The sequence below is a fragment of the Rutilus rutilus genome (genome assembly GCF_951802725.1).
Source record: "Rutilus rutilus genome assembly, chromosome: 19".
NCBI lineage: Eukaryota > Metazoa > Chordata > Actinopteri > Cypriniformes > Leuciscidae > Rutilus > Rutilus rutilus.
In genome coordinates, this window is record NC_140232.1 from 23241737 (window position 1) to 23264489 (window position 22753).

The 22753-nt window shown below is 36.8% G+C and overlaps 1 protein-coding gene across 1 annotated transcript in view; it reads left to right on the forward strand.

The window, feature by feature from the left end:
- magixa (MAGI family member, X-linked a) overlaps positions 1-22753 on the forward strand; it is a 41527-nt gene that overhangs the window by 15680 nt on the left and 3094 nt on the right. The window contains 10 exon segments of the mRNA XM_084389671.1: positions 3222-3395; positions 3821-3989; positions 4551-4621; positions 5825-5992; positions 7425-7917; positions 8590-9103; positions 9200-9263; positions 9849-10247; positions 21476-21676; positions 22646-22719. Of these exon segments, the coding sequence (XP_084245797.1) occupies positions 3222-3395; positions 3821-3989; positions 4551-4621; positions 5825-5992; positions 7425-7917; positions 8590-9103; positions 9200-9263; positions 9849-10247; positions 21476-21676; positions 22646-22719 (2327 nt within the window).

The window sequence follows — 22753 nt, forward strand, 5'->3', positions numbered from 1 at the left end:
AATAATAGTATCTTTAAAAATAGTGGGATCCCTGAACAACATTCAGCTCCTAAAATATATGGAATCATACGTTTTAGTTATTTTAATTGTAATAATAATTGTATTTTATTTGACATAATTTTAATTTTTTAATTTACAGAAACTAAAATGTCCATAGATTATTTTTTATTTTTTTAAACTAGGGCTTGGGGGCTTTACAAATATTGTTGTGGACAATAGGGGGCCTTAGAGTCAAAAAGATTCAGAACCACTGATCTAAAAAGTGATTATATTGTTTATCAAAACAATTGGATCCTTTTGTCAAACGACAAATTAAATTATCTTCAAAATCTTAAAAATTGCTTATGAGCAAACCTACGCAAACTGCTCTTGCAGAAACTATCTTTCACTAAGTTCTTCACATTTGTTTAGACTGATTTGATCATGTTTTTCAGCTACCAATATGAATGTTTTACACATTCTACCTCGTTTAAAACCATTCTATTCCATACATTCAAAATTTTACAAAAAGTCAGCGTGAAAAATATGTCTACTTATGAGCAAACGTATCGGACAGACAGGCCTTGAATTTGATGTGGAAGGAGTTATTTACTGTTCAACTGAGTAGTTTGTGTGCGTGCATTTGAGTTTGTGTGCACTCGTGAACACATGGTGAGGGTCAGGGCTTCACGCCAATGCTCAAAATGCTCAAGCCAATCAGAATTAAGAGAAGCACCCTCCAGACTGCGGAGAAAAGTGCAGTGCTGGCTCGGTTCTGTCCTCCAACGTTATCAGCAGAAAGAGCTGAAAAAGAGCCCTAATGGAGAGAGAACAAGCATGTAATGCAGACTGATGTCTGAGCCTGCTGATGTCTTTGTTAAGGGTCTCAAACACAGCTGCAGATTCACACTATGACATCCTTCAAAGTTGCAGCTCTTGGATTTATGGATACGCTGACTCGTGTTTTTGATACTGCTGTGCCACTTTACTTTCTTTTGTCTTTGGAAAGTAAGAAAGATATTGTTCACTTATGTCCATCTCGGTCGAGTCGGTCCCCTGTGGGGTTGGTTTTGAGGTTTTTAAACGTGCTTTTGGGGAACTCAAGGACTGATGAATGATGTAAATGTCATGGTCTAAATAAATGACCATGTCAATATCACCAATAGAAATTTTTTTTTTTAAATTTTTTTTTTATCCTGACAAAATCTTCTCTATATATATATACTTGTGTTCAAAAGTTTGGGGTTGGTAAGATTTGTTTTATGAATTTGAAAGAAGACTATTCATAAAGACTATTAGACTACTTCTAACAGAATATTGTGAAATATTATAATTTGAAGAACTTGTTTTCTATTTCAATACATTTAAAAATGTAATTTATTCCTGTGATGGCAAAGCTGAATTTTCAGGTCTCATTACTCCAGTCTTCAGTGTCACATGATCCTTCAGAAATCATTCTAATATGCTGATTTGGTGCTCAAGAAACATTTCTTATCAAAACAGTTGTGCTGCTTAATATTTTTGTCTAAACCATGATGCATTTTTTTTTTTTTTCAGGATTCTTTGATTTAATAGAACATTTATTTGAAATGGACATCTTGTATAACATAATAATTGTCTTTACTGTAACTTTTGATCAATTTAATGCATCCTTTTAATCAATAAAAGTATTAATTTCCTTAAAAACAAAAACCTTACTGACCCCCCAGAAATAACACTAGGAATGTGAGATTTGGTATTATCTGTTTAATATGCCTATAATTAACCACAAAAGTGTTTTTAACACCTGAGCAATGATGCCCCACAGCCCATTAGTCATCTCTCTAGCTAGAAACCACACCACACTCCTACTTTTCTATCACTCTGTACAGGAGAAAAGAGGCTTTACTCTGTAATCCCTATTTCAGTTTCTCTGTCTCCAATCACCCCTCCACCTCCATTCCCTCTCTTTCTCTCTCTCTTTTCATTTTTTTCTTTAGTTGTAAATAAGCTGCAGCTAGGGACTTACGCTGCAGTTAAATATCTCTGAAAATTCCAAACATGGAGCTATTGTACAATTGCTGAGTAAATTATCTTAGCTGAAGAGTTTGCACTCCTAGTGCACTTATAGTGTAAATTGTATTATTTTATTTTTTTTATCTGCACTTTGAAGTTTTTATGTTGAATGCTTTTATTTTAGAGATTTAGAGGTAGATGTTCTGAAGTGGATTAAGCTAATGTTTTTGCCATTGATCTGATTGCTAAAAGAGTTCTGGAACATCCTGTCAGTTTATTAATTTCATAACAGCAGTGATTAAGGGTTTTAAAGAGAGCATGATCTAGGGCAGCAGCAGCAGCCAGTAGCGGAAAAAACGCCTCTTTTGATAAAATGTAGAACTAGAACTTTATCAGTAAAATTGGTGACACAAAAAAAGTTCTACTTTCTATACAGTGGGGTCACATACTGTACCACATTGGGAATGGCTTTTCGATTAAAAAAACATTTTAAACCAGGAAAGATTTAGGATTTTGAACATTTTAAAATAAGAAATGTTAAGGCGTAAAATGAATTTGTCACTATTTCTAGGTCACTAATCAAATTGATCTCACTGATCATGTGAACTCCTTAGTACGGAAGTTCAGATTTTCTTTCTTCCATTGAAGCACAAGATGATCTTTTTGGAACATTCACTCAAATCATGCAGGATAATATGGATCATCAGATTTTGTGGAGCTCTTGCCAGACTTGTGAGTTCATGCCAGCTTTAGTGCATGTTATCATTTGATAATATAATATGTAATAAAGAATTTTGTATTAAATTAGAAGAAAAAAAAAATGACTTGTGGTTTCTAATGTTTGTCTGTATGTCAGGTAATTGTACATTTTAAAGCTTTTTTTTTTTTTTTGGCAAAGTTAATCAGGATAATGGAGATGGTATGGGTTGTATTTTGGCTATTTTCAAATAAATTCATGTTTTTTTTTATTTAGATATTGACGTTCTAAAGCCTCTTGACTCGAGCTGCTTGATTATTGTGTTCTGGTCTGCAATTCCAGAAAAGACTCTTTGGCTGCCTCAGAAATTGACTCGAAGGACAATAGCTTTTAGGTTGAAAATGGACGGTCTTGTCGAGAACGGTTTCAGTTAGCGCATGTAATGCATTGTGTCCAAAACCCATTGTTTTTGAATTTTGCTGGTTGGAACAGTTTTGGGATTGTGGGACATATTTTGGGGGGCATCTCTAAAACATCTCTGTCTTAACAGGGAACTATTATGGCACACCTCGGCCGGTCCACATTGGTCCTGACAGCCCCCCTATTACGTACCAGGAACATCGAAACCTCCTGAGGAATTTTCGTACCCGCAGCAAATCGCTCAGCAACCTGGAAAAGGCAGTGGAGGAAGGTGACAACAGCGAGGAAGACTCTGGTCTATCAGGTACCCAGTAGCTGTTGTGTAAACCTTTATTTTGAATTAGTTATTTTTTTTAAACAAGTGTTTTTAAATGCAAGCACCTTGCACCATGGTGACATATCCCAAAACACATTTCTTTCCTAGCCCTGTGAGATCAGCATATTTGGAATTGACTTCACATAGTCGCCATTTTGCAGTTACTTTAAACCTACAGATTTTTAAGACAAATGGATGTCTGCTCAACCAGGACATGTTTGCAATTTTTATGTTTTTGACATTAAATAGTATGGAATTGTGTTTCGGAATTTATGCTTTTCTCATATTGGAGCTGGCAAGAGATGAGAGTAACATGAACGGCGTGACCTCTCGCTGGCCTGAGGTAGCCTAAGATTATACAAGACGGCCGCATCTCATGTCATGTTCACTGTACTCTACTCTCTGTTTCCCAGCGGGGTCTGCCGGAGCAAGCAGTGCCCCTCCCACCACCATTGTCTCACCTAATCAGACTTGGGACTCAGGCGGTGGAGGGGTTGCCATGGAGAACGGAGCACGTGGAGGGGCTTTGCCTGAAAACTGGGAGCTGGCGTTCTGTGACACGGGCGAACCCTATTACATCAAGTGAGTCAGCAGGGGAAAAAGGAAAAAAATAAGTGGGACATAGAGTGGGCAAAAATAGAGACAGAAGGTCATTTGCTTCCTCCAGTAATCAAAGATTATACTCAAACTTGACATGATGTCTTTCTATGTCACATTGGATTTTTGACATGCGAAGGTGACATTTGAACTTTAAGATGCGCATCAATGAAAAATGTTGTATTCAGCGGATGGAGTCCAGTTATCATGTTGGAAGTGTTTTTAATGCAGTTTTTATGCAAAGAAAAAGGTGACATTTGAACTTTAAGAAGTGCATCAAAAAATGCATAATCTTTGCCTATCTCTGAAAATGAAGTGCGCTGAATGTGGTTAATTTGTGTTTTTGATGCAATTTTAAGGAGGGGAAAATGTGACATTGGAACTTTAGGATGCGCATCAATGTAAAATGCATATTCTTTGCCTTTATCTATGAAAATTAAGTGCACTTAATGGTTTTTACTCTCAGTACTGCTGTTGTATTTCATTTTAAAGTTGCTGATGAAACCTTGTGGGGGAGAAAAGTGTCTAATTTTTTTCATTTTTCAGCCATAACTCAAAGACCACATGCTGGCTGGACCCAAGGACTCAGGGCAAAGAGATTGTCAGCAAGACGGAGTGTGAGTGCATATATGTGCACGTGTGTGTGAGCTTGGCCCCTCTCCACATTTTGCTCCCAAACACACTCTCGCTCTCTCTGCAGTCTTCACACAAAGATTAATGACAAACCTTCCTGGAGCCATTTAGTCTTTCTCTCACGCCTTCATCTTATAGCTTGTTTTCCTTGCCTTTTAAACCTTATCCACAATCCCCTCGTCCCTCCCTGCTGGCTTTCACCTCTCATCTCTCTTTTTCCTTTAATGTTATCTATCACTCAAAGCATGCTCTCTTATATTTGAGAAGGTCATGTCTGCTATCCCTTCTGAGCCGAACAGTTTACAGAAGCCTTTACATCTGTTACTATGCACGTGTGTAAGAAGCCCATGTGTGCACATGTATGTGAATAGATATACAAGCGGGCTCCGGAATTCTGAGGCTAAAATGAAATTCTTTAAAATTATGAAAAAAATCTAATTTAAGCATGGAGAAGTTTTAGGAATTTGAAAATGTAGTTGTATATAGTGTGTAGTGTATATGGTATACTGTCTGCTATTGTTTAAAAATAGTATGTGGAACCATATGCATTATGCATATTCTGAAAGTAGCAAGCTACATTGTCACATGACCTCTTCAAATTGCATGTTTCATTTATGTGGATGGCATTCAGTTATCATGTTGGAAGTAAATGTGGTTATAAAAATATACTTTTAGCATTCTATTCAATTGAGTCAAGAACAAAATGAAAGAAAAAAGTGGAAAATTGCTACTAGTAAACTAGAAAACGAATACTTTGGGTAATCGTCACCTAGGAGACGGAAAGCCAACTCAAGCACTTTGCATTGTGGGAAAAAGTACCCTTTCAAAGTGCACTGTTGAGTACCCTACATTTTAGTATGTATGTGTAGTATGATAGTTTGCTGTGGAAAGTGCCACAGTTTTCTTTTTCGGGATGAGGTGTTTAAATGGCTTACTAGGCTTAATAGGAGAAAGTATTTTAAAATGAAAAAAGTACTCCCCTATATACAAGTGTGTGTGATTGAACAATTTATTCAGAGTATAAGCTGCACAGCTCACATCCCAGCAGATGGCACTGTTGTTTAGCAGTCAACTCCATCCTAAAACAATGTAGTGATGAGGCTTGAAGGCATTGTTAGATTTTTGTGGACTTCGTATACCATATGTAGACACTTATTTCTATGTTTGTGTGTGTGCTTGTCAATTAGTACCTGCATTCACAGACCAACCATCTGAACTGAAGGGCTATTCCATACACACTCGCCTGTCGAAAGGGCCTCGTGGGTTTGGCTTCAACATTGTGGGTGGCAGTAGACCTCGAGAGTTCCTGCAGGTGTACAGCGTCACCCCAGGAGGCCCATCTGCACTCAAAACAGGTGAGACTAGGAGTTTTAACCCTGTGTCCTTTAAAAAAACTAAAAAACATTAAAACACAGATGCAGCTGGCACTGTGTTGCAAACACTGACCATGTAAAACTGCTACTGTGTGTATTATTATTTTTATTATAGTTTTCAAAAGTCTGAGACCTGAACATTTTTCTGTTTTGTACTTTTATAATTTATTACAATGACTATTATTATTATTGTTCATTAAAGCTTTTTTGTTATTCAAAAGAAAATGTTACCTAAAGCAGTTCTTGTTTTGCTTTCCTCAGTGACACATTTAGGAATATGTGAAAAGGCATTAGCTAAATTAAATGGAAATTATGTAAAAAAAAAAATTACATTTAAGCGATTTAACATATATTCTAATTTCACATTGAGAAAATCTAACGCCACTGGTGTAGAGATTAGGTGAAATGAGAAAGAATTGAGGATTTTCCTGCATGCCGCATTCATATTACCCTGGCAACACCAGTATTCTCTGTTGGAAACTGCTAAGTGGCTTTTGCTTTTTGCTGCTTCTGTATAAATCTGCAGCACAGGAGATGGCACTTCAATGGGTCAGCTTTTTAAATATTTATAGATGTATGATAGATATAATAATTTAATAGCACGCATAGATTTGTGCAGGGGACTCCTAAGGACGTTGTGAATCATACGTGATGTAATGGTTCTGCTGATTATAATGTCCTCTTTTTACACTTAATAGAAGACAAAAAGCCCCATAGATCTGGATTTAAGTCAGATCATTATAGACCAGGGGAGAAAAAAAGACCAGATGGATAAAAGATAGATTTTAGCACAGGAGCATGAGCGGTTTGCTTTTCCTCTCTCTCCCCATCCTAATCTATCCCTCCAATCCTCACTTTTATTTTTGGCAGGAAATCTCTTGAAACTCACGCTTTTTCTCTCTCTCTGTGGATTAGATTATTATGCCTGTATATATGTGTGTGTATTTGGTGATTTGGTTTGAATCTGCTGATCTTCTCTTAATCCAGATGGGCCTATAGGTTTTAATCTGCCTTCTATTACGCACACCACTGTCCACTCACGTGTTCTGACAAACCCACCAACACCCAAACACACTCACTTATGCTTAACGGGGTCACGTCACGTGATACCCTTTTTTATATCCCTTGTGATTGTCTGTTTTATTTGTTTGACCTTGTTAAAATGCCGTTCATCCTCCCCTTTCTAACATTAGTTTCAGTGAATTGTCTTTTTCTACTGGCTGGAAGTTTTAAAAGCTACAGTAGGTTTTTACTGTTCACTGAACTATTTAAACTCGCAAGATTAAGGACATTTTTAATTCCTCGTGATATGACCCCTTTAGTACTTGTGTACTCTCAAAATGAGAATCTGATTGCTTTTGATTTCCCTCGTGTACAAATACAAATGACAGAAATGTCTCTCTCTCTCCCTCAGCGGACATCCTGGTGTACATTAATGACTTGTGTGTGCTGGGTCTGTCCCATAAAGAAGTGGTAGAAATGCTGAAATCCGTCCCCATGGGTCACAGTGTGGATGTGGTTCTTCGTCGAGGTTACCCCATGCTCTACAACCCTGATGGCTGCCCCAAAACCAGCCTCGCCTCCCCTTCTGACCCAACCAGTGCCAAACCTGCAGCCCCCAGTTCTGCTCAATCCCAGGTTCAACATCCTGATGGACACCAGCCTGGCTTGGTGAACCTCAATCGCTCTATGTCCCACCACAACAACTTCTACCCCCGCATGCAGAAAGAGTCCTTGGATGCTAATGGGAACACAGCACCCCAGCCTTCCTACTCAATGGTCAATGGAAATGGAGTGGGAGGGACTTTAGGATTAGGGGCGGTGCCTTTAACAAATGCCCCTCCCCCATCAGAGCGAATGAGCTCTAGTCACAGCGATACGGAGGTCAGCTCTGTTGTCACACGCAGGTAACCAGAATGGCGTATCGAGCCGGGTTTATTATTATTATTATTATTAATAATAATAATAATAATATATATACACATGTTGTTTATTTTATTTTTTATTTTAAGTTTATTTATACACGGACAGTACAAAAAAACATGATTCCAGTCGAAAACTGGACAATATGTATTGCACATCGAGAGTATAGCATAAGCTAATTTGCGTTTCGGGTCCCTAGAAAGGCTTTAAAAATAAATATATAAATAAAAAACACTAATCATAGAATAAAGCTAATACAGCATGTCATTTATACACATACAAATACAATCCTAAATGACCTAATCAGGTCATTATCAGTAATGAACATAGTGGTGGTAATAATAATATTAATAATAACAATTATTATTATTAACCATAACTATATAATAACATCGCAACCATGTTCAATAATGATTATTATTATTATCAGTTATAAATTATTAAAACCATCTTTGTTAATGATTATTAATAGTAATGATTATCATTAAGGAACATGGTAATAATAATTATGATAATTATTATTATTAACTTTAATAATAATAAATAAACATGGTTACATAATAATATCACAACCATGTTCATTATCATTATTATTATTATTATTATTGATGCTGTTCTGTTTACACACGCATTTGTTTCCTCCACTCTCTACCCAGAGCTTCCCTTGTCCGAAGCTACAACAACAACACTCTTCCAGCTCCTTCTCACACCCATCATAGTTCCAAGTCTTCCGAGAGCGATCTCTCCTCTGCTACGCTACCCCTGCCCCGGCCCGAGGTGGGTCCTACCGCCCCGCCACCAGGAGCGCCTAGCACCCAGCAGCCTCCCATGCCCCAAACATCTCTTGCCGTCGTACCCCCAACCGAGCACCCACCCTGTGGTTTCAACGGGTGTCCAGCCAACAATCCCCCGCGACCTCTTCCGGGTGGCCTAGGGTCCCCCGGAGCCCCGGGTGGGGTAGGCTGCGGGGGAGGGGGTGAGCTGGTACCTGTGGCCTTGGGCAGGAGCGAGGGAGGGGGTATGGGTTTCAGTGTGACGGCTGGGGGGCAAGGAGGGCAGCTGGCGGTGGTGAAGAGAGTCTGGGACAGACGACAGTGCCCCTCCTTACAGCCAGGGGATGCCATTATTAAAATCAATGGCGCTGATGTGCAGAGCCTCAGCTTCGCACAGGTAAATTCAATAACTCTGCAGGTCTTTTTCTGAAACTCTTCCCTCATCAACCTTCTAAATTTGAATCCTTTCATATGATCTTTTTCATATGAACAGGTGCAGCGGGTGCTGCAAGAACATACCAAACAGGGTGAGGTGGTCTTACTGGTTTACAGAGGAAGTGAGTGTCATCCACACTGTATGCAGATACATCGTTTATAATAAACGCTCCAAAATTTTAAATAAAGAAAAAAAAAGAAGTTGTCCATGATTTGATTTCATGGTCACTTTAACATTTTGTCAGATTTGTCAAAATAAATTAAAAATAAAATGCAAAAAAACAAAATTTAGGCATCACAACATTATAATGTTCAGTATGAAAAAATAATATTAATTTTGAGATTTAAGATTACATAAAAATGACATTTAATATTTGTTAATGTTAATTATTAGTGTTTTTAAAGATTAAATTTAAGTGAGCGTTTTATGACGGCAATGGTAATCTAAATGTAAAAAGAGAAAAGAGCGTGTACAATTAAATATCCAATATCGGCCAATACCTATATATAAATAAAAAAGTTTAATACTGTCACATAACTATATAATATAATATAATGCACATATCTGACCGCATATTATTTCTATATATTTATCATGAATTATTATTATATTTATGATTAATTCTATATAAATAAACAGTATAGCAGAAAAAAATCTATCAGTACCTCCTGCCCCTATCACTCATCATTATCCTGTTCTCTCTCAGGTCCTCTTTGCTCCCCAGGCTCCCCAAATGCCTATAAAAGACCTCCTCCCTCCCTGGGCACCCCAGATCTGACCTCACCCTCCTCCGATGGTGCCGTGCCCAGCCAGAGCACCCTCTCTCCCTCCTCGCCCTGCAGTGACCTCCCCAACCTGGTCCAAAGCACCAGCTTCCTGGACTCTGTGCCCGTGACCCTGACCCTAGAGCCCCGGGACTGGTTAGGGGTTGAGGACGGACCTGCTCAGTGGAGCCGTACTGCTGCCCCTAACCTCGGCGCGGTGTCCAAAAGCCATGTAGACGCGAGGGGAGTGGTCTCTTCCAGAGCGATGGAGGTGGAGTTGAGACGGAGACCAGGAGAGGGATTCGGGTTTGTCATCGCATCACAGGACGTAGTGAATGGAAGTAAGTACAGACTGGGTGGAACATGATCTGCATTTATGTTCTCTGGCCAGTGGATGTGACCTTGCATTGTTTGTTTTATATCTGGTTATTCTGGTACTTGGAAGCAAAAAATGAACATTTTATACATTAATACAACATTATTTAATCAGGACTCTGGAAATATATAGTCCGTCTGCATAAAGCAATTATCACAGAGGGAGAGACTATAATTCTGCCTGGATTGCTGTTTGAAGACCAGGTGAATCGTGAAAAAAAAAAAATATTGTAGAGAAAAAGGGCATTTTACCCCTCTAAGCATGTTGGTCGTCTGAGTCATGTCATTATGCAATAAGCATGTGCACAGAAAATCTCTAATTAGCAGACTAATTATGATTTCTTTCACTTGATTTGAGGCTTAGCTAATATGTGCTCTCTTATTTTTAAGTAGACGTTTCTAGTTTTTTCCCGTTATTAAATGCACTAATTTGTGCATCACTGCTCTGAGTGTGTTAATGTAAGATAAGTCTGAGCGAGGTCATGGTTTGTGTCCAGCGCTGCTTGTAGTTGTGAAACAACAAATGGAACAGTTTCCTGAGTGAGCAGTTTTTCCTGTTTTCATTCTCTCTCTCTTTTTTTTTTTTTTTTCTTGTGCATTGTCCTTTTTTATGTTCAGTTGTTTAGTAGCTCAGTACTTGTTCATTGTCATTTGGGGTTTATTGTTTAGTAGATCAACATCTTCTGTTTTTTAAAATAGATTTCCAACAAAGAACCGTTGTGATCTGTCTGTTTTACATGTTTTCTTTATCGTTTTGTTTACAGTTTACATACAGTACTTCATAGAACTAAAGGTTTCTAATAACTAGACATTGCATCAACGCAATTCAATGAATTGATTAATGAATTTAATAATTGTTGATATTTACTATAATACTTTAATGAATTATTACATTAATCAAAATAAGCTTTCTTTTCAGTTGTAACATTCAGATTTCAAATGTATTTATGTTGTGTAAAAAAAGGCATTTTTGCCTTCGGCCCAATGGTATATGTTTTTTTTTTTTTTTAATGAACCAAAGTAATAGAATCCAGTCAGCCATATTTCTATGATGCATTATATAATTTATTAAATATTTGCAAATTAATCAAATATTTATACCTGAAAATATAAATGGCAGATAATTTATAGTAGAAGTTATTCAAAAAATTTGAGGTCAGAAAGATTTTTTAAATGTTTTTGAAAGAAGTCTCTTATGCTCACCAAGGCTGCATTTATTTGCTAAAAAAACAAAAAACAAAAAAAAAACTGTAATTAACTATGACTTTTGCCTCAATAAACTCCTAATTACTGCTTATTAATTGTTAGTAAGGTAGTTGTTAAGTTTCGGTATTGGGCGAATAAGGTATGTAGAATTTGGTCATGCAGAATAAGGCATTAATATGTGCTTTATAAGTACTAATAAACAGCCAATATCCTAGTAATATGCATGCTAATAAGCAGCTAGTTGGTAGTGAGAATTGGACTCTAAACTAAAGTGTGACCTTATAAAATCTTTTGTAACCTTAGAAATGCGTGTAATTTTGTAATGTGTCCTTGCTGAATAAAAGTATTAATTTTTTTTAATTTTTTTAAACTTACTGACCCCAAACTTTTGAAAACTAGTGTATATAGTGTGTGTGTGTGTGTGTGTGTGTGTGTGTGTGTGTGTGTGTAGTTGTAAATATCACACACTCTCAGTCTCAGGCTGATAGTTTTGCGATGAATCAGTGTGGTATTAAATCACTTTTATTTTCCACATATTCCCTATCATGTTTTCACTCAACATCCCTCCCTTCAGTGATCTCTCTCTCTCTCTCTCTCTCTCTCTCTCTCTCTCTCTCTCTCTCTCTGCACTCTTTCACCCTCTCCCCCTCTCTCTTTTCCTCAGTTCAGTTTTGTCTGTGCAAGCGTCCTCCGTGTCTCTATTCTGAGGGAAAAAAACACCTGAACAGTCCTTGTTTTCTCCATTTCTTCATTGTTTTATAATATTATATGTAGATTAAAGACTCCGTGTCAGGAATTCTCTGGATTTGAAGCTGGATTTAGAAACTCTATCAGGACAAAATGCTGGAAAGGCTTCAGTCTGCCCTGAAAACGATGAAGGACGTGAAACGTAAATACTCTCTTACCTCTTATGTACTCTTATAATATCTGTATTTAGGTTAATTATTGACCCTGGTACTGTTTACTTTACTAACAATTAAGTACTGTATTTGCAGCTGATGTTTAAACGTGATTTAAAACATTGTGCGTGGGAACAGTCCGCTTTCGTGAGAGAACAGGATGCATGTTTTGCATTTTGCATTGTATCCGTAGCTTTTGATCTGTCCGGGACAGTTCTTCTAAAGTGCATCTCTGTACTTTTCATACTTCAGAGCGTCCTGGCGCTGTGGTTCACCTGGGGTCTCACATGCCTGAAATATTTCCAGTGGTCGTGCCAATGAAAGGCTTAATTCTTCTGTGATGTGTTGGACCAGTGAACACAGACTCATCCACACTGTAGAGGCGTTCAAATGTCTGCTTACAGACTTCAGTAGAGATAAAGAGAAAAAACTACTTTGAAGCATAATGAAAAAACATCATTCACATTTACAAAAAAGTATAGTATAAGGATAAGTAATAAGTAAGTCTGGGTACTACTGTTTTTTTTGTTGTTGTTTTTTTACATGGTATCATAGTTTTATGATCATAGTTTTCTTTCCATTGCAAAAACTTGTACCCAAAAACCCTTGTACCATGGTGCAAGGATGGAAATACTACAGTATTTTGAAATTTATCAAGGTACTACAATTCATGTACCATACATGGTAATCCATGATATTTATAAGAATACCTTGGTAATGCCATGGTACATGTTCAAAATACTATGGTAGGACTATGGTAAGTGGACAATGAGTATAATGCCTTGATATTTTTTGGAAATGATACCATGGTATTACCATGTTTATTTGACCATGTAGCATATTTAGTCTACCATGGTATTCTTTTAAATCTATTGGAGCATCATGTAACTACCATAACACATATTTATCTCTATATTTATATTTTCTGTCAGTTACATTATTACTGTTATAAGCTGAACACCCTGAAAATCTTATCGTGTGTGTGTGAGATCATCAGCGTGAGGTCATTTGTAGGGAATGTGTGTGTGAGACGGAGAGAGAGCAAAGAACAGTGCGAGTTCCTTCCAGTCGTGTTCAATATGAGATTGTCTGTATCTTATCTGCATCCTCTCTATGCTGTAATATCCTTAAGGCACCGTCGTATGCCCGTTTCCATTTTTCAGAGGAGCGAGTTGTTCTGGGGTCAGCTGATGCTGTTTCGTGAAGCTTAGCAATGTTAACAGACATCGCAGGTTCTGGATCACTGGTTGGGCATATTTTCTCCATGTCATGTGAGGTTTCGCATTGTTCATTTTAGTGCATATTTACATGGCAGGACTAATAAGCTGGATAAGATTAAATATTAAACAGATGGTTGGGTTTGCATCTTGATCCCCATAGGGATACAAGCAGGCTTGCATGTGTATGTTTGAACGTTCATGATGCATTTTGTGGATCTCTTTATATAGGATGCGTATAATCAATAAGTTTGTTGCTAGACACTAAGGCAGTGTCCGAAACCAGGTTTCACTGCGGATACTGTTTCCTGTGCAGTGTTGGGATTGTTTGTTTCTGCAGGGTCAGCCTGATGTATATGGAGTGTTGTGGGTCTGATGCTCAGTCACCATTAGTATTACTGCTGTGATCTGCATCTGTGTGTTTCTGCTCCGTAGTGTGTGAAAGTTTTGTTTTCCTTATGTTTTTGCTCACAAACAGCATTTTTAAAGATTTAAAAGTATCAATACACACTTATTGTTGAGCAGTTTTTTACATATATATCAAAAGCAATATACTGTATTGAAATGATTCTGGAAGCAAGCTAATTTTCGTATGGAAGCAAAAATAATTTATTTATTTTTTGTCAATGGATTATCCTTTCCAGGTTTTGGAGCTGCAATCTATGACGGTACCACTACTTTACATGCGTTAAAGGGATAGTTCACCCATAAATGTTTTCTCTAAACTGTTTAATCATTCAGTTCCAAACCTTTATGAGATTCTTTCTTCTGTGAAACTCAAAGGAAGATGTTTTAAAGAAACATCATGAATATTTGTCTCTATAAGGAAAGTAAGTGAACCCCACTTACTTTCATTGTATTGACAAAAGATAATGAGCCGTTTTTCTAAATATCTTATTTTATGTCATGCAAAAGAATGTCATACAGGTTTGAAACAACATGAGGGTGAATAAAATATAACAGAATTTCATTTATGGGTGGACTTTTTCTCCACTAAGAATACTTTATTTCCAATACGAGTTGAGACCTGCATTGCAAATTTAATCCAGGCACAAATTGTGCTCTTTTACTGTTGCCTTTCATTCATTCACTGCTCATGTACTGACAGAATCATTTACTCGCTGGTCGCTCAAGGGTATTGTCGATGCATTATATAAATGCAAGTATGCAAATGTTAGAAAATGAGGGACTAATCATAGTTTTGAGGTTAAGGACCTTGATTTGTTCAACACTGGTTCCATAAATGGGGCAAAAGTTTAAAAAAAAAAAAGTTATTTCTATTTCTATTTTCTATATTTATTTCTGAAACTAACATAAGTTTAATTTGTTAGATGTTAGTTGTTTTTTTGTTTTGTTTTTTGTTAGTTATAATTAAAACCAAAGTATGTAATTTCAAATGGAATGAAAAAAGGTAACACTACGTTTTACAGTGTCCTTATTACACGTTACATGTAGTTACTGTAGTAAATTCCTCAAATACTCCCTCCCTCTGCCATTGGCTGGCTTATCATATAGCCACACCCCCAAACCCAACTTTTGGATGAACTTTTATCAGATTGGTAGGAATGTTCAAACAGACCGAACAATGTTTGGCTTATAGTTATTCTGTATTCTGTAATTAAAGCTGAATTGTCATTTCAAATGGAATAGTAAAAATACTGTTTTTAAACTGATTTTCTCAAAAACTTCCCCTCTCTGCCATTGGCTGGCTTAGCATATAACCACACCCCCAAACCCATTGCATTGTTTGAACTGTTATCAGACTTAAAGTAGATTTCCTCTTCGCCATTGGCTGGCTGATCAGATAACCACTCCACAGTACTACGCTATTGGTTGAATTGTTGTCGGGCTGGTTGGAATGTTCAACCAATCAGGACATTGAAAGCACTTTTCTGTAGCTGTATGTCTTCATAATAAACTGGGATATGAGAAAGTATGTTTACATAAAATAAAAAAAAAACACTAATCTCTTTGATTAAAGAACAGTAGAGGCCAGATAGGAGTTCGCCAATAGCCAGGTAAACATTTGTGCGTGTTTTTCTGACATGTGACAAAAGGTTATCATCTCGGCATGAGTCCTACTGTTCTGTTCTCTGCATGAGAAGTTTTGTTCGAGCCCTCGACCCCCGCCTCAACTCAGCTTCCACAACACGCAAAACCTCTGTTCTTCCCGCCGAACCCTGTGGTGTGTGTAAAACTCGCCTCTCACATGGCTCATTGGCTCGCAGTTCAGAGGAAATCTGCCCAGTCGTGAAAATAACAGGCTCATAAATAAAAGCGGAGGTGAACAGAAACAAAGTTTTGTGTAAAAGCGCTGAAGGTTGACCCAGTTATTCTACACATTTAAAGAGTAGTTAAAGTTTCACTCTTGCTGTTTATGCTGAGTGTCAGTATTTGTATGTGTTTAAAAGCTGTGGTTAATTTAGGCTATATTGCAGTTACCATTATAAAAAGTAAAAGTGCTGTTCTTTAATATTTTTTCTGATTAGGATCTGTGCCTTCAAAAAAGTAGTGCCAACATTAAAACTATATTTTTTAAATATAAATGCATATATATAAAATTCCTCTTTCAGCACTATACTGTGTTATGAGCTTTAGAAAGCATGCGTGTCTTTCTGTGTGTCATTCATAATAGTGTAGGTTTATAGGATTATGGGAAGTGTTTAATAACAGTTATGTAACAAACACCATACCTTTATGAATTCAAAATACTCTGTTGTTCAGTAACTATAAATCCCAAAGAGCATTTCTCTCTCTTCCAGGCAGCTGGGTCAGAAACAGCTGTATTCATCCCTTTTTTTTTTTTTATCTCTTTATCTGTTTTCATATGGGAGACTTTTATGAAATTTCAAAACATGTGCCGTGTTTATTAAAATGCATCCTTCCCATTAACACTATTACTGTTTATCTTTTTTTGTCCACTTCTATAAATAACCCACAGAACAATATGCTCATTAACTAAGATCTTTTACAAGCTATGAATAATGAGTGAATTGTGTTATGAATAATAGACAGACTCATGAATAATGTAGGTTTGGTAATAATTGGCAGCACTTAACGATGTGGTACGCGGGAGAACATTCTCTTCCAGCTCAACACGCTTCACATGACACTGAATACACTCTCACCTGGGCTCTACTGATTCTGTGTACACACACACACACACACACACACACACACACACACACACACAAATTTATGTTTTATGAGGACATTCCAGATATATAATGATTTTTATACTCTACAAACTGCAGATTCTAGCCCTAACCCTAAACCTACCCATCATGGAAAACTTAAAAAAAAACATAACTTAGTATGATTTAAAAGCTGTTTTCCACATAAGGACCTAAAAATGTTGATATTGCCATCTTTGTGAGGACATTTTGTCCCCATGACGTAAGGTTTACCAGAACCAATACAGTGAATTTCCATTTCATGTCAGCTTTAAACACCACATCACATATTACTGTACATGAAAGGGTTTCCGTGTAGTTTGCTCTACATGTGCATTTCATCTCTCTCTCTCTCTCTCTCTCTCTCTCTCTCTCTCTCTCTCTCTCTCTCTCTCTCTCTCTCTCTCTCTCTCTCTCTCTCTCTGTCTGTCTCCTGTATGTTTGATCTTGTATGTACTGATTTCTCTCTGGGGTTCTTAGGACAGTGCGTACAGATCAGACACCGTCAGTAGTTAAACTAAAGTGCTAGTTAAACTAGATTATTAGAAGTAAAAAATCAAAGAGCTCCTAGAAAAACATACAGGTGTTTTTGATTCACAGTTGAGGAAGCTTCTGGACTCTTTGTACAGATCTAAAAGGGACTTTCATGTTGTGAGGAAGAGTTTCTTGGCTCATAATCTAAGACGCAGCAAGGTGTAAATTAGGAAAACATTTCTAACATATGTTTGTTCTTTTATGTCATGTTTGATATGTTTGTTCAGATCTGCTGCCCACTGTGTCAACACTGTTTCCTTCTGTTTTTGTCATTCATTTCCTATTAATATACAATCAGAGCTTGTGAACACTTTGTGGTTCTGCAATTCCCTCAACATATTGGGTGGCTGAAATGCATAGCTGAATTCCCAATTCACATATGTCGAAAAACAAAAAGTGTGTACAGTACGTAGTGTTTCAAGCCTTATACTTGAAAAGGTATTTTATTCCGTCACCTTTCACCTACTTTGAGTGCATTTGTGCTTTAAAGGGCTAACTGAAACTGTTTCAGGCCTGTTGTCGTTTTCACATGTTCTGCGCTGTCGGCTGTTTCCCCACACGAGTGCACAATCAATACAAACAGGTCGATTTACCGGCCAAAACTGGGCAGTGGCAGTACAGTATGGGGATATACTAACAGTGTGTTTGGGAATGTCCCTGTATCTGCAAACTTCCCAGCTACACGGTGTGCCACATGAGCTGAGGAGCCGTTCGATTCAGAAAAGTTGAAAAATAAAACACGAATCTTCCAATGTAATGGCATAGGTGTTTAGCAACAAGAAACTTTGAAAGAAGTCTCTTATGCTCAGCAAGGCTGCATAATATTTGATTAAAAATATAGTAAACCAGTAATATTGCGAAATATTACAATTTAAAATAACTTTTTCAATTTGATTTGAAATTTGAATTCACTTTAAAATGTAATTTATTCCTCATTTTCAGCAGCCATTAGTTTTAGTCTTCAGTGTCACATGATCCTTCAGAAATTATTCTAATATGTTGAATTGGTGCTCAAGAAACATTTATTATTATTAAAAATGTTTAAAAAAAAGTTGTTGTGTAATATTTGTGTGTTCAACATTCTTTGACGAATAGAAAGTTCAAAAGAACAGCGTTTATTTAAACTAGAAATATTTTGTATCAATTTATTAGTCTTTACTATCACTTTTGGTAAATTTAATTAATATTTGAAGAATAAAGGTATTAATGTATTTTTAAAACTTTTGAACAGTCATGGGTTCATCACCATTTAGAGTTTTAATTTATTTATAATTTTGGGCCTTATTAACGAAAGACTTCAGAAGTTCAGTAGAATCATAATTCAATAGGATTCAATAGGAAACTGTTCTGCCTGTGTTTGATAAATAAAGGCCGTTGTCTTTGGGAAAACACACTGCTGTGTTTATATTCTTAATCTATCAAAATATTCGTAAAGTTCTTTTAGCCTCTCATGTCTTTTCTCATTTTTGGGGTGGTAGCTCTTCTCTTTTATGAAAACTTGCACGTCAGACTGAATATTGGTGCGTTTGTCATCTCCCAACAAAGATGAATATGGAGCAGAGTGCTAAAGGCAACGGAGCGGCATTTCAGTCCGCTACCTGAAGTTTTATGTCTCTCTTTTCTTTCTTCAATCGACTGTCGCTGTGTAACATGATGGCGAGTGCTCAGGGTAATTGTGCGCAGGTCTTTGAGATTCCAATCTTGGCAACCAGCCTGTTGTTTGGCTAAGAGTGAAAGGCTGAATAATGTGGACAGAAGAGGCTAGAGTGGAACAAAACACATCATACTTAAAGTGCCTTTGAGAAACAAAGGCTACACTGGATGAGTGAAGACCCATCAAAAGGAGAACAACAGTGAAGTTTGGGACACCCTGAGGAGAAGGCAATAATTAAACCATCACTGCAGGTGTACAATAACCATGATTGATGCATAGGATTTCTATGACAAGTTTAACTTGTTAACTTGTTAGACTAACTAACAGGTGGAACAGTTTATTCTTATCGTTTGTTCTTTCTGATAGGATTTTTGTTCTGGAAACTGACCTTTGTGGAATGTTAAAACGTGTGTGGAACAATGCTTGTGTTCACATCGAAATAACCTTTTAAATCAACAATGGCACACAATGTTGTTATCTTTTGGAGCAGTCACATCTTTGTAGATCTGAATCCCTGTTGGAATAATTTCCTATGGGATTCAGTTGCAAGGTTTGCCACTATTTCCTCGAAAAAATGGGGGGAAATTGTCACGATTTGCTCACCCTCATGTCACAAAATAAAATTATTCTTCCTTGGATCTTTAAGAATGTGGTAACTGTGTGTGAGGAACAGTTGAAACTTGAAATTTAAGTCAAAATGTATTTTTATTTTGAGTGGGCTAATACTTTAAAGGTGCCATTGCATGGATTATTTTATTATTTTAGAATGTTTCCTGGGGTGCCCTTATAATGTTAGTATGTTTTTTAGATCAAAATTTGTTATAATTTAGAAATAAAAGGCATTTTTCCTAGCCTGATTTTAGCCTCTGATTTGAACGCTCTGTTTGAAGGGGCGTGTCTGCTGTGAGACTTCAGTGTAAACGCCCACTGCTGTGATTGGCTGCTGTGAGACTTCAGTGTAAACGCCCACTGCTGTGATTGGCTGCTGTGAGACTTCAGTGTAAGCCTGTTGATCACGTGAATGAAGATCTTATCATTGCAACGCAGTTTCTGCACTCTCACTAATGATTTCACCAATGCAAACATGATGTACGTACAGTAAGAGCTTCGTTGTGCAGTGTAACAGCGTCATTGATTTCATAACGAGTGTTGGCAAGTGTCCAGATAAACTCGCGCTGTGTGATTGACAGGTTGGGCGACTGGAAAGGGATTGTTATTTGATCGCTATCTGTATATTAATCACAGTTTAAGTAAGTTTATTTTCATCCTACTAAGAGAAACGACATGAAGTTGATCGTTTAGTCACTGGCTTGATTTACTGATGCATAAACAGTATTGAACGACTTTGAGAGAAAGATTATCTGTCTGAACTTGAACAATTACACATCAGACATTCACATAACCCACTGGTTCTTCAGAGGCTCGGATGAAGGAATTAAAAAAATACCTTTGTGTTCATTTGTACATCCAAACACTGAGCAACTGCCATGCTTCGCTCGTTTGCAAGCCATGATGTCTCTCGAAGAAAAATTATTCGGACGATGATTCGGCTGCGCAGTTCCGCCTGGCCTTGAACATCGGCTGGCATATGCAAATTTTTGGAGGCGTACATATTAATGATCCCGACTGTTGCGTCACAGTCGGTGTTATGTGGAGATTCGCCTATTTTTCAGGGGTGTTTTTCAAAAACTAGATTTAAATAAGGAGAAAACAATGGTGTTTGAGACTCACTGTATGTCATGTCCATGTACTGAACTCTTGTTATTTAACTATGCCAAGATAAATTCAATTTCAAATTCTAGGGCACCTTTAAAGAAATAGTTCACTCCATAATTTATGACTTTTCAAACTGATTGAGTTTTTTTTAGTGTACTGTCCCTTTAAGAGCTCCAACATAGACTATATGAGTTGTGCTGTTGTCGTCACCTTTATTAATATAGCGCTTTATACAGATTGTTTCAAAGTAGCTTTACAGTGATAAACAAGAAAGTAATGATTCAATGATGCAAACAATTCAATTCTGCGGTTATGCAGCTCTAAAAAGACGATAGTAAATGGTCATTATCCAGTTGAAATCAGTTCAGTGTTGAGTAATAAATGTGTGAAGTTCATCAGTTATGCTGTTGTGAAAACAGTTGTGCTGATGTAACTGCTGAAGCTTTCAGATTTGCATTATATTGTACATAATCTATTCAATAATAAACTAAAACATCATGTGACTGTCTCTAAGAAGGTCACTATTCTGAACTTCTGTGGTCTAGAATGTCACATGATTATGTAAACATGAAAAGGGATTCATTCACGACTGTTCATGTTCTGTCAGCCGTGTAATCATCTGCTGATTCAGTGATTCATTTAGAAATGTGCCTCTCCTTGTGCTGTCATATCATCATATTATACAGAACGGAAATAAACATGTAGTGGTCAATTATAAAGTAAAAAGAATTTAGCATATTTTGCGTGGATGATTGGATGAATATCTCTTTCTTTCTGTCTCTTTTCTGTGTTTAGCCTCGTCTCTAGTGTCTCACAGGTTTGTGACGGTGCGACGGGGGAGTCCAGCAGCACGCAGTGGTCAGATTCAGCCGGGGGATCAGCTGGAGGCCGTGGAGGGCAGATCAGTGGTCACGCTTCCTCACAGAGACCTCGCACAGATACTGCGCAGAGCTGGCAACAACCTCAGACTCACCATTATACCACGCTCTCACACTAGTAAGCACACTACACACACATAAGCCTTTTCATTTTGCTTGACTGTTTTTATATAGTGTATATTTGTTCATACACTACCGTTCAAATGTTTGGGGTTGATAATTTTTTTAAAATGTTTTTAAAAGAAATGTTATGCTCACCAAGTTTCATTTATTTTAACAAAAATACAGTAGAAACAGTAATATTATGAAGATTTTTTACCATTTAAATGAACTTTTTCTTTTTTTTTATATTTTAAAATGTAATTTTTTTCTGTGATGCCAAAGCTGAATTTTCAGCATCATTACTCCAGTCTTCAGTGTCACATGATCCTTCAGAGATCATTATAATATGCTGATTTGGTGGTAAAGAAACATTTCAACATTATTAGCAATGTTGAAAAAAGTTGTGCTGCTTAATATGATTAGTATTCTTAATGTGATAAATGTTTTCAGGATTCTTTGATTAATAGAAAGCGCAAAAGAACAGCATTTATATGATATAGAAATCTGATATAGAAGTCTTTACGGTCACTTTTGATCAGTTTACTGCATCCTTGTTGTTGAATGAAATTAATTTATTTTACTGATCCCAAACTTTATAATGGTAGTGTATATGCATGCTTGTTTGTTTTTATTGTGCTTATCTTACATTTTGTATTTGTTGTACTCTAAGTGCCTTGGTAAACTTGCCGTAAATAGTTCATTATTATTAATAATACTATTTATTATTTGACAATTTATTCAATAATAATTAATTATTGTCAATATTTTAAATATTAAGCTAATTAAATGTTTTATTTATTTATTCATCAAATAAAAAAAATATTATTGTGTTGCAAAAAATATTCTGAAATCTGAAGTTATGTTCCTTCTGATAGACTTTGAGGTATATTTTCAACAGTCGCCACAAGAGTGTGCTGGTGTATAGACTCTGAATAATTGCTATTAAAGTGTGTGTCAAACTGATGAGTGTCTATTTTTCTGTCAGACAATAATCTGCCTGAGTATCCTGACTTTGATGCTGAGAGCCGGTTAAAAAAAGGGCATCGGGCCAAGCAAAAGGTGAGGCTACATACATGCACTCAGAAATGTGTGA